The following is a 17,698-nucleotide window of genomic DNA, read 5'->3' as shown; positions in this document are numbered from 1 at the left end:
AGCTCCTCAGCCTCCCCTCCATGGGTTCTCTTTCTACCTGTCTCTTCCTGGCTTCACTTTCCTATGACAAATCATTTCACACACTCAACTCCTTGCTCCATTTTTCTATGCCTTATCCACCCAGCAAAACCACATTCTAGAATTTATTTAACCTTCTAATCTTCTCTATATTTATGAATGGGAATTCTCTGTGAATGGGGAAGCTATGACCCTGAGAAGTTCACCACGTGGTGGTAAGCACTAAAGAAGGTACTGTGTCCTCACCAGCTCTTTGCCCTTGGTGGCTAAACTGGCAAATAGACTAAGAACTCGGGGCAGCTGGGAAAGGCTAGGAAGGTATTAAAAATCTTATGAGAAGGATGAAGAGAGCTTCTCATAGGTCTGTATAGGAGCTTTTCTAGTACAGCAACTGATCATGGAGTTACAGGCCCAGGAAGTTCCTTTGTTTAAAAGAGAATACTGGGGCAGCCCCTATGGCCCAGCGGTTTGGCGCCACCTTCAGCCCAGGGTATGATCCTGGAGACTCGGGATCAAATCCCACATCAAGCTCCCTGCATGGAGCCTGCTTCTCCCTCTGCCTGTGTCTCTGCCTCTCTCTCTCTCTGTCTCTCATGAATAAATAAATAAAATCTTAAAAAAAAAATAAAATCTTAAAAAAAATAAAAGAGAATACTGTTCTTGGTTTTGCCTTGGTTGCCATTCTTATAATAAGCTATACGCTTTATCAGCATTAAACAGATTTGTATACTTTGCTGTGTCTGTTGTTAACATTCCACCAAGGAATAATACCTTGCTGAAAACCATACAGGCAAGTCCCTTACTGGTGTGATTATTAGGAAGGCATATTACCACCATCCCCCTCTGCAGAAAAAAAGAAAAATTTCCAATTATTTTTAGAGTTTTCAAAAAGTGAGGCTCAAATGATTTCATGAATAAGTATGTCGGTTTCCCTGTTTGTCTGTTTTTGTCCATACATAACTGCCTACAAAAGCACCTGGTGACACCTCACCCCTGCCAGTGCCCATTTAAGATCTTCAGTGTATGTTTATAGGTGTGGACTCCAGATGGCCCCAACACTTTCTATTAGGATTGAAACGAAATCCTAATTTTGATAATTCTGTGGTTTGATTGCAAGGCTCATAAAATATGACAAAACAGTGACTTCAGCTACCTTAAAGAAAGCCTAGTCGATCAATACTTATCAAAGATTCAGACTCCTTCTGTTTACTTGTTCTGCAACCTAAGAAATCAATAGAGGGAAATGGGAAAAGGCCTTACATAGAAAATTTACGAATAAACCACAAATGATCATTAAACATTAAAAAGTTTACTCTAAGTCAAACAGATGTAAACTAAAACACTGCCATTTGTCAACTATCAAATTTAAAAAGATTAAAATTATTATTCTATCCAGTAGTTGTGAGAGCTCAGGTAAACAAGCAACCTTTTAAATTGTTGGAATACTGAATTTGGCATGAATTATTTCATGGGAAATCTGGTTATACGTATTAACAGTTTTGTTTGTTGGTTTTTTTTTTTGTATTAAAATTTTTTATTTTTATTTTATTTTTTTTAATTTTTATTTATTTATGATAGTCACAGAGAGAGAGAGAGAGGCAGAGACACAGGCAGAGGGAGAAGCAGGCTCCATGCACCGGGAGCCCGATGTGGGATTTGATCCCGGGTCTCCAGGATTGCACCCTGGGCCAAAGGCAGGCGCCAAACCGCTGCGCCACCCAGGGATCCCATGTATTAAAAATTTTTTAAATGTGCAGTATCTTTTGCCTGAGCAATGCCCCTTCTAGAATTTATCTGGATGTGTGCAATGACATGCTACAAGGATGTTTTGCGAATAATAGGAAGACTAGTTAAATTAATTATGGTACATAACAAACAATGGAAAACCATGCAACTATTCATTTTAAAGTTATAGAAATATACTGAATGACAGGGGAACCATGTTTGTAGTTTACAATGGAGCAGTTTACAAAATAATTATAGGTACCAATTTTTGAGTGCTAACCGGTGTTAATAATTCTGTTCAGGGTTTTATACACATTATTTCAATCAATCTTTCTAACTATCCTGAGAGATTGTTTCCCCTGATTACCAATAACACTAAAGACCAAATAAGTAGTACAAGTGCAAATCTCCAGGGTTTGGGAGAACCAGGATATAGATGCAGGTTATCTGACTCTACAGATGACGCTTTTTAAAGTTTTATTTATTTATTCATGAGAGACAGAGAGAGAGAGAGAGAGAGAGGCAGAGATACAGGCAGAGGGAGAAGCAGGCTCCATGCAGGGAGCCCGATGTGGGACTCGATCCAGGGACTCCGGGATCACGCCCTGAGCCAAAGGCAGATGTTCAACCACTGAGCCACCCAGCCGTCCCCAGATGATGCATTTTATCGCTGTATTAATTGCATATAAGCCCGTTTTTATTTTTAGAGAAAATACGTATGCACAGAAAGAAACTAAAAGCAGGTAGGCTGTGGTTGCTGGGTTACAAGTTATTTTTATTTTCATCTTGCTTGGTATTACAATGAGAGAAAAATAAATGCCAGAATAACACAATCAGTGGGAATCTAATGGGGCTCTACCAACACTGGGCAGTTACTCTTTTCTGGCAATATAAAAGACGTTATGACACAGAGGACAGAGAGCAGCAGTCTCAGAAGCTGTGAGTTCCCCTATGCACCCCTCTAACTTTTGACCTTGTCATACTGGTCTCCTTTGTACCGGGTGACTCATCTGTAAATTAGCAAGGTCATCTTTAGATTCCTCCCTCACTATATTGTGACCTGAAACATCCAACCACTAAAAGACAGGACAGGACAGGACATTTGAAAATGATTAGCCCGGGCAGCCCGGGTGGCTCAGCAGGTTAGCGCCGCCTTTGGCCCAGGGCCTGATCCTGGAGACGCGGGATCAAGTCCCACGTCAGGCTCCTCGCATGGAGCTTGCTTCTCCCTCTGCCTGTGCCTCTGCCTCTCTGTGTGTGTGTGTCTCTCATGAACAAATGAATAAAATCTTAAAAAAAAAAATGATTAGCCCAAAATAAAACCCTAACTTAGAATCATTTTAGACTCCTTAACAATGCAGTACATTTATGAAATGCTGGCTTTAATCTTTTATTAAACAGAATTTGATGGCGATCATCGGTTTCAGAGAATTAGAGTGAGATTAGGAATTAACGTAACTTGGGCAGCCCCAGTGGCTCAGCAGTTTAGCGCCGCCTTCAGCCTGGGGTGTGATCCTGGAGACCCGGGATCGAGTCCCACGTCTGGCTCCCTGCATGGAGCCTGCTTCTCTCCTTCTCCCTCTGCCTGTGTCTTTGCCTCTCTGTCTGTCATGAATAAATTAAAAAAAAAAAAGGAATTAATGTAACTTTAGCATATACAGTATGGAAAAATCAAACTCTTAAAAATTAGGCTAAAGACAAGGTAGAAAGTTTTGTTTGTTTTAGTGATTTTTAACCCTATTTTAGGTGAAGCTATGTCTTTAAGTATTGTCGTGTGTCTTTATATGTATGTGTTCCTGACTAAGACACTGACATTTTATTGATTTACTTTTAAACACAATTCTTTTTTCCAATATAAAAGTTGTATATCTGCACTAAAACAAATTTAGAAAATTACACTAAAATAGAAGAAAAAAAAGAACCATAATGTCACAGCCCAGAAAACTTTTTCTTGTATTGCCAGCTATTTTCTAAGTTTTAGTTTTGTTTTCATTTTACATAATCGCAGAATGCTATATTCAGCTTATCATTCTGTTTTTATCAATTTTATGTGTATTTTTTTACATTTTTATAAGTTCCATCTTGGAATTGCCCTCAGAACTTGCTGGCAAATTAAAAAATCTTTACTGATATCAGTAAAGTTTTGTTCTTTGGGTGGTGCTTTTAAATTTTGCAAACAGTTATTAAGAGCCATCTCTGAAAAGTTTTTCTCAGTCTTGGCTAAAGTGATAAATATATTTGTATACGAGTGTTTAAGTGTCTTTAAATGGACTCTAATCCAAAAAGCCATATGTTTGGGCACATCCTGGATACGTACTTTAAAATCCTCTAAAAGGGGGACTCCTGGGTGGCTCAGCGGTTGAGAGTCTGACTGGCTCAGGGTGTGATCCTGGAGTCCCGGGATCGAGTCCCATGTTGGGCTCCCTGCATGGAGCCTGCTTTTCCCTCTGTGTCTCTGCCTCTCTCTGTGTGTGTGTCTCTCATGAATGAATAGATAAAATCTTTAAAAAATAAAATAAAATAAATAAAATCCTTTAAAAGTATGCAGTATGGTACTTTAAATATTCTAAAAGGATTGTGCATAATTAATTTCTTATTTAGGCTTCCTAGCTAAAACTTCTGTTTTAAGGTAGGTTCCACACCCAACATAGGGCTTGAACTCATGACCCTGAAATCAAGGGTCACACACTGTACTAAGCCTGTGAGATGCTCCGTGATGAAAGATTTCTTGTAGGGAGTTACAAATTAACAGTAATTCCTAGTGTTGCTTTAAATAGTTTGATTTTTGCTAGTAAGTGCAAACTATAAAATAGATCCAAGTACTAATTTCCCAGAGTAGATGCAGCAGGCAAATGTTGGGAAGGCCATACACACTCCTAAGGCCGGATAACCACAGCTTTTCTTGAATATGCACACTTCCCAGCTTTTCCAGCCAAACAGTACTGCAGAGAGGGATTTATTACAGGAGAGTGCAGAATACAATTAAACCGTTCACAGTAATATTTTCTTTCTTTCTTTTCTTTCTTTCTTTCTTTCTTTCTTTCTTTCTTCTTTCTTTCTTCGGGGGAGGGAGGGCTTTCCTTCCTCCCTCCCTCTCTCTGGAGTCTTCTTTCTTTCTCTTTCTTTCTTTCTTTCTTTCTTTCTTCTTTCAGGAAGGACTTCCTTTTTCTTCTTTCTTTCTTTCTTTCTTCTTTCTTTCTTTCTTCTTTCTTTCTTCTTCTTTCTTTCTTCCTTTCGGGACTTCCTTCAGCTCCTCCCCCTCCTTCTCTTTCTTTCTTTCTTTCTTTCTTTCTTTCTTTCTTTCTTTTCTCCCTCCCTCCTAATCTTCTCTCTTTCCTCTTCTTTTCTTTCTTTTCTTTCTTTCGTGTCTTTCTTCTTTCTTTTCTTGTCTTTCTTTCTTCTTTCTTTCTTTCTTTTCTTCCTTCATTCCTTTCCTTTCTTTTCGTCCTATTTGTCTTTCGTCTTCTTCTTTCTTTTCTTCTTTCCTTTCTTTCTTTCTTTCTTCTTTCTTTCCTTCCTTCCTTCCTTCCTCCCTCCCTCCCCCCTCCCTCTCTCTCTCTCTCTCTCTCTCTCTCTCTCTCTCTTCCTTCCTTCCTTCCTTCCTTCCTTCCTTCCTTCCTTCCTTCCTTCCTTCCTTCCTTTCTTTCTTTCTTTCTTTCTTTCTTTCTTTCTTTCTTTCTTTCTTTCTTTCTTTTCTGACACAGAGAGAGACAGCGAGGCAGAGGGAGAAGCAGGCTCCACGCAGGGAGCCCGACTCAGGACTGGCTCCCGGGACCCCAGGGCACGCCCTCGGCGAAGGCGGCGCTAACCCGCTGCGCCCCCGGGCTGCCCGCACAGGACTATTTCCATCGACTTCCCCCTCGCGGGGTCCCTTGGATTCAGGATTCAGCCCCTGAATCTGCGAGCGGGGGCGTACTCACCTGTCCCAGACACGCATTCGGTACAGACCTACCTGTGACAGGAAAACAAAGCAAAACGGCCAACCGCTGGGTGTCGGCGTCCCCCGGTGCTTAGGGCGCGGGGCACAGTGACCAGAGCAGGGACTGCTCAGCCTGGGTGGCGTCCTGCGATCGCCGGGGTTAGTCCCCTCGGTTGCCCTCCTTCCGTGCAAGCCCCGGAGGCGGCGGTGGGGCTCGTGCCTCTGCCCCAGGGGGCAGTCACCTCCGCGGCCTGGGGCCGGCCGGAGGGTGGGGGTGGGGGTGGGACCCGATGCGCCAGGGAGGTTTTGGACGCGCGCTGCAGGAGTAGAAAGCGCCGTCCGGATGCTCGATGCCATTGTTAGGAGCGGCTTCCTCGGGAGGGTGTCAGGAAGGCCCGGCTGAGTCAGCGCGGGTCTATATAAGCGAGTGCAGGCGCCCGGCTCGGAGCGCGCGGACTCCGGGACCCGAGACCTCGGTGAGCCTGGGCCTGTGGAGCCGAGTGAGTACACGGCCAAATCCCTTTGGGCGGTCGCTGGCTAATTGCACGGACATTTGCTGCACAATAATAGAAAACTTGAGTGGAGGCCACCAGGTTTTAGTTAGTCCCTCCCAGTTTGATGTGAAAATGTGTGTGAACTCCCAAGTGGAGGATGCAGATCTGGTTTTTAGAAATCAGTGCCTTGGAGCGAACTGATTCTGTGTCTGGTGGTGTGTGTGTGTGTTAAGAACCGGTTGGTGAAACTCTTGCCTTTCTCCAAAAGTATGAAACGGAAGTTGTTATGGGACGGTTAGAAACTTATGGAGAAAAAAAAAAAAAAAAAAAAAGAAACTTATGGAGCATGGAAGTTACTTCGAGGTAGGAGAGAAATTTGTTAATATTGGTACTTTTTTTTTTTCCCCCAAAGATTTTTATTTATTTATTCATGAGAATACACAGAGAGGAGAGAGAGAGGCAGGCAGAGGCACAGGCAGAGGGAGAAGCAGGCCCCATGCAGGGAGCTCGACCCCGGGTCTCCAGGATCACGCCCTGGGCCAAAGGTGGTGCTAAACCGCTGAGCCACCCGGGTTGCCAGTATTGGTACTTTAAAAACAAAGAGGGATTAACTAATATATTTTATGTCTTTTTCTCATCTCCAGGACATAAATTTTTGTCCACAGCTTTGGATGGCTTGCTGAAAGGTTATGCCCCTTTGTTAAGTTTTTTTGTGGATAGCAGGCTATCATGTAATGATCGACTTCAAAAAATTAACCAGTTTATTACAATACTTGTTAAAAATAGTAGTGAAGAAGTTAGAACAGTATCTGTATACAGAAAAATACAAGACCAAGAAAAATTAGATTGTGAATTTAGCAGTTACAGAAATAACTGTAATGTTGCCTAGTTTTATTTTCTTGCCTAATGGTGGAAATAGAAAGGCTAGTTGCACTTTTGGGAAAAAAAAAAGAGAGAGATTTATAGTAACAATGTGTATTGGTTATGTTTGTTCAGCAAGAGCTCCCTTAGGAAACATATTCTTTTGTATTAGGAAGGTATTAAAATAATACACTTACAGCCAAAGTCCATTTCTGCATTTGTTTTTATTACGCGTCCATGAAACATTTGAGGTGAGTGTAAGTGTTCCAAATGGTAAATAAGATAACAGCCAAAGGTTGAGGGAAGCACATTCAAATGGACTTGGACAGATGCCTGTGCAAATTAAAGTTGCATCCTGGAAGCCATAATCAAAAAGGATGATTAGTCACAGAATTCAATGAGGATGAAGGGGGAAACGTACCAGCTCCTTGAAAAAGCCTTTCTTGACATTTACAAAAGATGCAGAAGAGACTATAAAATGGTAGTGGGAGAGCATCCTGTGTGCTCACCCAGATAGTGCCTGCAGAAGTGCATTTTCTAGGATGCATTGCTCTAGTTGCAATTTTCTTTACCCTGACGGTTGTTAGAAACCCGTTGATGCTGAGACCCTATTGTCACACATGCTGCTGTTTGATGGTTTGGGGTTTATTCAGGGACAAATCTAGATTTTATAAACGGTTAGGTAGACTTAATGTTCTTTAGATAGCCTGTACTTCTCTCTTTCAGGAGCTGGTAGAAGTTTTGCAGCAGTTAAAGGTTGTATCAAGAGGGAAGGCTTAATCTGTGTTGCTTACTGGAGTAATAGGTTAGGGTTGAGATTTTTTTTTTTTTTAGTGAAAGTTAAAGAACCCAAATGATACTGTCTCCGTAGGGTATAGGTTATATAGTTCTCCCTGGGAAGGAAGCTAAAGTTTATCCTTTGACATATCAGTTCACTGTAGGTTGTGAACCAGTGATAAAGTGTCTTGATGGTTTGGGCTTCATCTTTTCCCTCCAGCACAGCTTTATGAGACAGAGCTCACATACCCCACAGCTCACTTGCTTAAAGCACAGCTTGTAGAACCATCACATTTCCTCCTCCTCTCCCCTCAGAACCTACCAGTAGTTACTTACCCCTTCCCATGGTAGCCCCCACCACAGTTTTTTGAAGCAGATATTCTGCTTCACTGAGAGACTGTTATAGAAAGTGCATATCTAATTTTTGAGCCACACCCTTAGCTTATTTATAGAGATAAATATTCATTCAGAGAATCCTAACATGGGAAGTTAGTAGTGTACTGGTTGTTTAAATCCAGGTGGGTGGGCTTGAGTAGAGCAAAAGTACTGTCCTCATCATGATTTCAGTAAAGAAATTTTGTTTTTATAGAAGGGTAGCATGAAATCTTGGCAAGGGCTGAAACCCCATTGACTGAGGTTTCTTGCACTTTGCTGATCACTAGCCCAATCTCTGGGTTTGCAACTGAAATAATCTTATTACTCTTTGGACAGGAGCTGCCTGGAGGTTAGTACTTAGGGTCAGGTAGCATTGGTTCTCTGTCTTGCTGTTGGTATTAAGTTCTTCGAGTTATCTGGAAGGGTAAAATTGGAATTCTGTTCCCCGGGGCTATACAGGCCACCCATTGTGTTCTGACCTCATAGGTAGATACATATCTCCCCCCACTCCCCAGGGGAGGCGTATTCCTTCCGCCTCTTGGAGTGCCACCCTAACCCAGAGGCAAATTGAAGTGGTTTGAATTTTTCAACAAAAAAGCAAATTGCCATGTTTTTCTCCCTCCACTATTTCCACCTATCTCTGGAAGAGGGGCAAATCACTTCTGGAGAACAGTTTACAAAGGTAAGCTTCCTGCTCTTCCTTCTCAGTGTAGTAGAGATAGCCCTTAAAAAGCTTACTTTTTAGGAGGATCTCCTAACTCTCATATCCTTTGAATTTTAGCTAATCATAAATATGCTGGGGTAGCAAGAAAAGATGTTATTGATGTGTTATTCTTTACAAAACAAATGCTTTTCAGAATGCATTGAATGCATTTCTGAATGTGACTGGGGTTAGAATTCTTGATGAAGTTTTCAAGAACACAGATGGCACTAAAAAATTTATTTGAGGGACGCCTGGGTGGCTCAGAGGTTGAGTGACTGCCTTTGGCCCAGGGCGTGATCCCGGGGTCCTGGGATCGAGTCCCACGTCGGGCTCCCTGCATGGAGCGAGCCTGCTTCTCCCTCTGCCTGTGTCTTTGGCTCTCTCTGTGTCTCTCATAAATAAATAAACAAATCTTTTAAAAAATTTATTTGAGAGACAGAGAGAGTGCAAGAGAGCACAACCAGGAGTGGCAGAAGAGAGAATGTCAAGCTGATTCTGTGCTGAGCGCAGAGCCCAACTCGGGGCTGGATCTCATGACCCTGAGATCACGACTTGAGCTAAAACCAAGAGTCGCTCAATTGACTGCCACCCAGGTACCCCAAAGATGGCATTTTAAGTCTGACATTATGCTTCCAATATAAATATTGAAAAAATATTGGGGTTCTTTCATTACTGATTTTAACTTGTTGTTTTGAAATAATTTTTAGGCTTCCTGAAAAGTTGCAGAAAAATATGGTATAGAGAGTTCCCATAACATCTTGTATGACTATAGTGAAATTGTCAAAACTGATAGATTAACATTGGTACGAAATTATAATACTGTTATCAAAACTGTAGACTTACTTGGATTTCACTGGCTTTTCACTATCCTTTTTTTCTGTTCAGGATCCAGTCTGTGAACTTGTGAGGAATACTGGTCAGTTATTTTGTAGACTTTTCCTCTTGTACTTTGATATTTTCTCATGATTAGACTGAAGTTACGCATCTTGGAAAAAATACTGGAAGGAATTTCAGGGCCTCATGTCCAGGCACATGATATCTTACTGTGTTGTAAACCTTGGTTAATGTTGTTTGCCGGGTCTCAGGGGAAAGTTAATTTTCTCTTTGTAATTAGGTATCTTACGAGAGGAACTTGGGCTGTACAAATATCCTGTTTCTCCTTTTAAACTTTTATTCACTGATTTTAGTATCCATTGGTGGAACTTGATGTACATTGTACTAGATTGTTCTTTATATTTATTTTTTAAATGACTTTATTTAGGGGCCCCTGGGTGGCTCAGTTGGTTAAGCATCTGCCTTCAGCTCAGGTTATAGTCCTGGGGTCCTGGGATAGAGCACTACATGGGGCTCTCTGGGCAGGGAGGGGTCTGCTTCTAACTCTCTGTCTACCCCTCCCCTGCTCATGCTCTCTCTCTCAAACAAAATCTTAAAAAAAAATTTTTATTTATTTATTGAGAGAGAGAGCATGAGTGGAGAGGGACAGAAGGAGAAGAGAGAGAATCTGGAGCAGACTCTGCTGAGTGCGAAGCCGGTTGCGGGGCTCTATCTCACAGCTGTGAGATCACTACCCTAGCTAAAACCAAGAGTCGAACTCTTAACCAGCTGAGCCACCCAGGCACCCTTGTACTATATTGTTCTAGTAGTGATTAAGCATTTTTTTTTCTCATTTCTTCTATGTTTACTAATTAGAATTCTTCTTCCCCATTTATTTATTCAACTACTTGTATCAGTATGGATTAATGGATATTTGTAATTTTATGGGTTGTTATTTAATTTGCTGCTCAAACTGTTCCAGTGTTGAAAGTCTCAGCCCTGGAATCAACCATTTCTCTAACACCGTTTGGTTCTTTTCTTGGAGAAACAAAAAAATCCCAAGTGCATGTTTACAAAAGGGATAATGCTTTCAATTTTGAACATTGTAGAGGACTTCATTGTAGTTACCAGTTTAGGTTTAGTCTCTTATGGGAAGTAAAATTGTCAGGGTTTAGAGTTTTTAAAAGTTCCTAGTTTTTCTCAAATGACCTGTAAGTGCTTACAAAACAAACAGAATAAACACATGAACTTTTATTTATTAGGCTCTAATAAGAAAGTAGCAATTTGTTGTTGTTAAGTAGCTTAATTAAATTATATCTTGACTATGGCTGAATGTATGTGAAGGGGACATATGTATAGATCATATCTTTGTGATGTGCAAAATGTCTTCAAACAAATTATAAGGGGAGTAGAGGGTTAATTTTAGGTGAGAACAGAGGGACTCCTGGTGGTTTTGTCCCATGATAAATAGAGGGGGCTGGAAGGAGATACGAGATGGATATAAGATGAGAGCGACAGGTGGGTGAGAAGACAGTGTCTTTAAGTACAATGCTGATGTTGGGTGTATGCAGGACTGAGAGAGTAGGGAGATCATTAGGGGAGAGAAGGTCAAGGGGCTGAGGAGGCCAAGGACAAAGACTCTCTATTTGGATTTTGAAACTCACTGCAGCTGCCAACTTTAACTGCAGTAAACTTTACAATTGCATATGAGGGTTCAAATCCATCAGTGCCTCTTGGAAAACTGTTTACACACCCATGGATGCTCAATCAAATGTGGGTCTGTAGCGTTTTGTAAAAAAAAATAAAAAAGCCATACATTATTGCATGAGGAAGACCCCAAGAGGGTGGGGTGGTTTGTCATCCACAAGAGTCTTGTTTATGGTTCTCAGTTTTTAACCAAATCTCTCTCTTTCTCTGATGTCTTACAGGCATCTAAAACTTACCATGTTGAAACTGAGTCCTTGAGTTTTGATGTCCCCTCTTCTCATTACCCAGGCTCATCCCCTTGTCCAAGCATGTCTCACCTGGTTTCTTGCACCTGGCCCTTGCTGCTGCATTTGCCATACAGCTGCCAGAGTGGTCATTTAAAAACATACTTAAGATCAGAAGTCCTGCTTAAAAGGCCTCAGTGGCTTCTTACTGATTGTGCATACCTTCCCCCTTCCCCCTAGAGATGGGGTCTCTGCCGCTGTGTCTGGCTGACCTTGTCCTTCACACCATGTCCCAGATTGTTCTGCTGCAGAGCTGTGGGGGCCTAGGGTGCCAGACTGGGACTGTTCCCTTGTCCTGAGACTTCATCCGTCTGACTCCAGCTGATTACTGAGCAGCCTTTGGACCTGAATATAGTGTCAATGTTAGATGTTTCAAGGTAGATCTGGGAAATCATAGATAACATGAAAACCCTCTGGTTTATAGAGGACTTTTGAAATGCAAGAGAGAATTTATGGAAGTTAAAATTCAGATTTTAAGTTCCCTTTCTTTTTTAAAGATTTTATTTATTTATTCATGAGAGACACAGAGAGGGAGAGAGAGAGAGGCAGAGACACAGGCAGAGGGAGAAGCAGGCTCCATGCTAGGAGCCTGACGTGGGACTCGATCCCGGGTCTCCAGGATCACACCCTGGGCCGAAGGCAGCGCTAAACCGCTGAGCCACCAGGGCTGCCCTTAAGTTCCCTTTCTAACAAAGCTCAGTACTCTTCCTGCTTCTTTTTTCTGTCCATTCATAAGTTTTATAATAATCACCTGACAGTGACTTGAGACTCCTAACTTCTTGTCAGGATTGTAATCTCTTGGCATTATAATAAATAGTTGAAGGAGGTACATACTTGCACAGCAGTGTCCTGTGACCGTGAGGCAGTGTTGAAGCTCTCCATTTACTACTGTTAGGGCTTAGGGAAAGAATATAAGAGGAAAGCACTGAATTTTTGGTCTGAGACTACCCTAGTTTCTCCCAGCATGAGTAATAGTTATAACTGTGGCAGGTGTCCAGCTGAGGACTTTAGAATTAACCTGTGTACTTTTCTTATCTATATGCAGTTTCATTGTATTATGCACTCCTTTTATAGTAGACTCTCAGATTATGAGTATGGTGAAGAGTAAAATAGAGAAGAAAGGCATTTTAAATGCAGGTTATCATTCTTATAAGAGATATGCCAGCATCTACGGCAGAAGACTTCAAACATTTCAAAAAAGTAAAAATGTGGTTTCACTTGTTAGAAAACAGAAAGAGAGGAAAGGTGACATTGGTAGACCTCCAGAATGGGGACAGCTGGAAAGGGGAAAAGAATCTCATTATTTAAAGCTCCCTCAGTCATGTTTGAAAGGATTTTTCTAGCTGGCTAAAAGGGGGGCTTGATCTCATGACCCTGAGATCATGACCTAAGGTGAAACCAAGAGTTGGTCTACTGGATGTTTTCTGCATTCCAGTCTACCAATTCCACCAATTCTGTTTTCTAATCTGTGTTTGTGTCTAAACTGCTGTTAAACTCATCTATTGATTTTTGTTTTGTATTAAATATAGATTCTGGTTCTTTGGTGATTATCTTTTCACTCATTTTCTTAAGCATGTTACTCAGTTATTTTAATGTCAGCATCTGGTGACTTTAGTTAGCATTACCTGTGGGTCTATTTCTATTTTGTTACTTTTGAAGCATTAGGTCCTATTTTCTGGCATGTCTGGTAAATTGAAAATTTGGATTCTGGGATGCCTGGGTGTCTCAGTGGTTGAGCGCCTGCCTTCAGCTCAGTGAGTGATCCCAGGGTCCTGGGATCAAGACCCACATTGGGCTCCCCATAGGGAGCCTGCTTCTCCCTCTGCCTGTGTCTCTCATGAATAAATAAATAAAATATTAAAAAAAATTTTGGATGGGGGATCCCTGGGTGGCTCAGCAGTTAAGTGCCTGCCTTCGTCCCAGGCCCTGATCCTGGAGTCCTGGGATCGAGTCCCACATCAGGCTCCCTCCATGGAGCCTGCTTCTCCCTCTGCCTTTGTCTCTACCCCCTCTCTCGTGTGTGTGTCTCTCATGAATAAATAAATGAAATCTTTGAAAAAAAATTTTTGGATGATGATATCCTTTAGAGTGAATTTAACTTTATTGCACACAAATCAAGTATGAATGGATCACTTTTGTTTGAGTAGAAGTTGATCTGTTTCTGGGTTGCCTATATTCTCAGGGCATAGACCTCTGGGACCACAAAAGCTTGAAGTTTCCAATTGATAACTTGCAATTCCAAATTTCATCTTCGTAGCCCTGACAGGTGTTGACACAAAATTAACAGACCTTTATAGAAATTTTAAGGAGAGTTTTTGTCTGGTTTTGGAATCAGGGTAATGCTAGCCTTATAGAATGAGTAAATGGAGTTTACTGCATTTATTCTTTTTCTAACTCTGTTAGGTGTAAGGTTAGGTTGTGTATTTGAGGTTTTTCTTGCTTCTTAAAGTAAGCCTGTGTTGCTGTATATTTCCCATATGCTTCCTTTTTATAACTGCTTTTGCAACATGGCAAAGGTTTTGTTTTTGCTTTTTTAAAAAGATTTTATTTATTTATTTATGAGAGACACACACAGAGAGAGAGGCAGAGACACAGGCAGAGGGAGAAGCAGGCTCTATGCAGGGTGCCCGATGCGGGACTTGATCCTGGGTCTCCAGGACCAGGCCCTGGGCCGAAGGCAGGTGCTAAACCACTGAACCACCCAGGCTGCTCATGGCAAAAGTTTTGGACTGTCATGTTTTCATTTTCATTTGTTTCCATGTACTTTTTTCTTTTTAAAATTTTCTTTGATCCATTCATTCTTCAGTTGGATGTTCTTTAGCTTCTTCAATGGATTTGTGGTACTTCCAAATTTTTTCTTGGTGGTTGACTTCAAGTTTCATAGCACTGTGGAAAATATGTTTGGTATGATCTGTCTTTTTGTACTTGTTGAGTCCTGTTTTATGACCTACTATGTAATCTATTCTGGAGAATATTCCATGTGGACTTGAAAAGAATGTTTATTGTGCTGCTTTAGGATAAAATGTTTGAATATATCTGTTAAGCCCATCTGGTCCAATGTGTCATTCAAAGCCACTGTTTCCTTGTTGATTTTCTGCTTAGATTATCTGTCCATTGATGTAAATGGGGTGTTCAATTCCCCTACTATTATTGTATTGTTATCATTGAGTTCCTTTATGTTTGTAACTTATTGTTTTATATATTTGGGTGCCCCCAAGTTGGGCACATAAATTTTACAATTGTTAGATCTTCTTGTTAGATAGATCCCTCTATTATGATATAATGCCCTTCTTCGTCTCTTGTTACAGCCTTTGGTTTAAAATCTAGTTTTTCTGCTAGAAAAGAAAACAATAAGCCAATATCTCCGATGAACATGGATGCAAAAATTTTCAACAAAAAACCAGCAAATGGAATCCAACAGTACACTAAAAGAATCATTCCCCATGATCAAGTGGAATTTATTCCTGGGTTGCAACAGTGGTTCAGTATTTGCAAATCAATCAACCTGATATACCACATTAATAATAGAATAAGAATCATATCATCCTCTCAATTGATGCAGAAAAAGCATTTGACAAAGTACAGCATCCTTTCTTGATAAAAACCCTTAACAAAGTAGGGATAGAGGGAACAGACCTCAACATTAAAGGCCATTATGAAAAATACACAGCTAATATAATCCTCAGTATGAAAAAAAATGATGCTTTTCTTCTATGGCCAGGAATAAGACAGGGATGTCCACTCTCACCACTGTTATTTAACATGGTACTGAAAATCCTAGCTTTAGGAATCCAACAACAAGAAGTTATAAAAGGCATCCAAATCAGCAAGGAAGAAGTCACTTTCACATTTGCAGACAGCATACTGCCTATGGGAAACCCAAGACCACCAAAAAATTGGTAGAACTGGTGTATGAATTCAGTAAAGTCACAGGATACAAAATCAATGTACAGAAATCTGTTGCATTTCTATACACCTATAATGAAACAGCAGAAAGAGAAATCAAGGAATCCATCCCATTTACAATTGCACTAAAAACTTAACCAAAGAGGTAAAAGATCTTATGCTTTGAATACTATAGAACACTTATGAAAGAAATTGAAGATGACACAAAGAAATGGAAAAACATTCTGTGCTCATAGATTGGAAGAAGGAATATCATTAAAATGTCTATATTACCCAAAGCAATCTACACATTTACTGCAATCCCTATCAAAGTACCAACAGCGTTTTTCACAGAGCTAGAACAAACACTCCTAAAATGTGTATGGAACTACAAAAGACCCCCTATAGCTCAAGCAACCTTGAAAAAGAAAAGCAAAGCTGGAGGCATCACAATTCCGGACTTTCAGTTATATTGCAAGGTGATAGTAATCAAAAAGTATGGTACTGGTACAAAAACAGAGATCAACAGAACAGAATAGAAAACCCAGAAATGGACCCATAACTATATGGTTAATTAATCTTTGACAAAGCAGGAAAGAATATCCAATGGCAAAAAGGCAGTCTCTTCAACTAATGTTGTTGGGGAAACTGGACAGCTACATGCAAAAGAATGAAACTGGACCACTTTCTTACACCATACACAAAAATAAATTCAAAATGGATGGAAGACCTAAATGTGAGACAGGAAACTCAAAATCCTAGAGGACACAGGTGGTAACTTCTTTGCATTGACCATACCAACTTCTTGCTAGATATGTCTCCTGAGGCAAGGGAAACACAAGCAAAAATAAACTATTGGAACTACATCAAAATAAAAGCTTCTGCATAGTGAAGGAAATAGTCAACAAAACTAAAAGCAACTTTTGGAATGGGAGCATATATTTGCAAATAACAGTAAATCTAATAAAGGATTAGTATCCAAAATAATAAAGAACTTATCAACACCCAGCTCAACGCCCAAAGAACAAATAATCCAGTTAGAAAATGGGTGGAAGGGCAGCCCAAGTGGCTCAGTGGTTTAGTTCCACCTTCAGCCCAGGTCATGATCCTGGAGACCCGGGATCGAGTCTCACGTCGGGCTCCCTGCATGGGGCCTGCTTCTCCCTCTGCCTCTGTCTCTGCCTCTCTCTCTCTCTTTTTCTCTCTGTGTGTCTCTCATGAATAAATAAATAGAATCTTAAAAAAAAAAGAAAATGGGTGGAAGACATGAATAATCAATCATTTTTCTAAAGAAGACATACAGATGGCTAAGAGACACATGAAAAGATGCTCAACATGGCCTATCATCAGGGAAATACAAATCAAAATCATGACGAGATACTACCTCACACCTGTCAGAGTGGCTAAAATTAACAACTCAGGAAATAGCAGATGTTGGTGAGGATACAGAGAAAGGGAAACTGTTTTTACACTGTTGGTGGGAATGCAAACTGGTGTAGCCACTCTGGAGATCAGTATGGAGGTTCCTCAAAAACTTAAAAATAGAACTACCTTATGATCCAGCAATTGTACTACTAGGTATTTACCCAAAGGGTACAGAAGTACAGATCTGATGGGGTACATGTACCCTCGATGTTTATAGCAGCATTGTCAATAAATATATAATGGAATATTACTCAGCTATCAAAAATAATGAAATCTTGCCATTTGCAACAGTGTGGATGGAGTGTATTATGCTAAGCGAAGTAGGTCAGTCAGAGAAAGACAAATACCATATAATTTCACTCATGTGGAATTTAAGAAACAAAACAGATGAACATAGGGGAAAAAAGAGAGGCAAACCAAGAAACAGACTCAAGTATAGAGAACAAACTGAGAGATTCTAGAGGAGAAGTGGGTGGAAGGATGGGTTAAATCGGTGTTGGGTTATCACGGAGGGCACTTGTGATGAGGACTGGGTGTTGTAAGCAAGTGATGAATCACTATATTCTACTCCTGAAAGTAGTATTACCCTGTATATTAACTAACTGGACTTTAAGTAAAAACTTGAGACTATAAAAAGAAAATTTCAAAGAGAAAGGAAAAGAATTTTATTCAAGCCCAAGTTAGAACAGCTGCCTGGATACAAAATCTTCAC

The 17,698-nt window shown here is 40.6% G+C and overlaps 1 protein-coding gene across 7 annotated transcripts in view; it reads left to right on the top strand.

Annotated features, from left to right (window-relative positions):
• The first annotated feature begins 204 nt into the window (after positions 1-204).
• ABCG2 (ATP binding cassette subfamily G member 2 (Junior blood group)) overlaps positions 205-17,698 on the top strand; it is an 82,376-nt gene continuing 64,882 nt past the window's right edge. Inside the window, exons 1-2 of one of the 7 annotated variants that reach the window (XM_049104815.1) lie at positions 5,958-6,162; positions 8,817-8,851. In XM_049104815.1, the coding sequence (XP_048960772.1) occupies positions 6,013-6,162; positions 8,817-8,851 (185 nt within the window). In that variant the 5' untranslated portion in view covers positions 5,958-6,012. Of the gene's footprint in view, positions 250-5,536; positions 5,684-5,803; positions 5,822-5,957; positions 6,163-8,816; positions 8,852-17,698 lie in introns of those variants that run through there. The other 6 variants (XM_035709586.2, XM_035709584.2, XM_049104817.1 and 3 more) reach the window with 6 other exon arrangements.

This window comes from Canis lupus, chromosome 32, assembly GCF_003254725.2.
Source record: "Canis lupus dingo isolate Sandy chromosome 32, ASM325472v2, whole genome shotgun sequence".
Lineage (NCBI taxonomy): Eukaryota > Metazoa > Chordata > Mammalia > Carnivora > Canidae > Canis > Canis lupus.
Note: the sequence above shows the minus strand (reverse complement) of the source record. Positions and strands in the feature narration are given on the sequence as shown.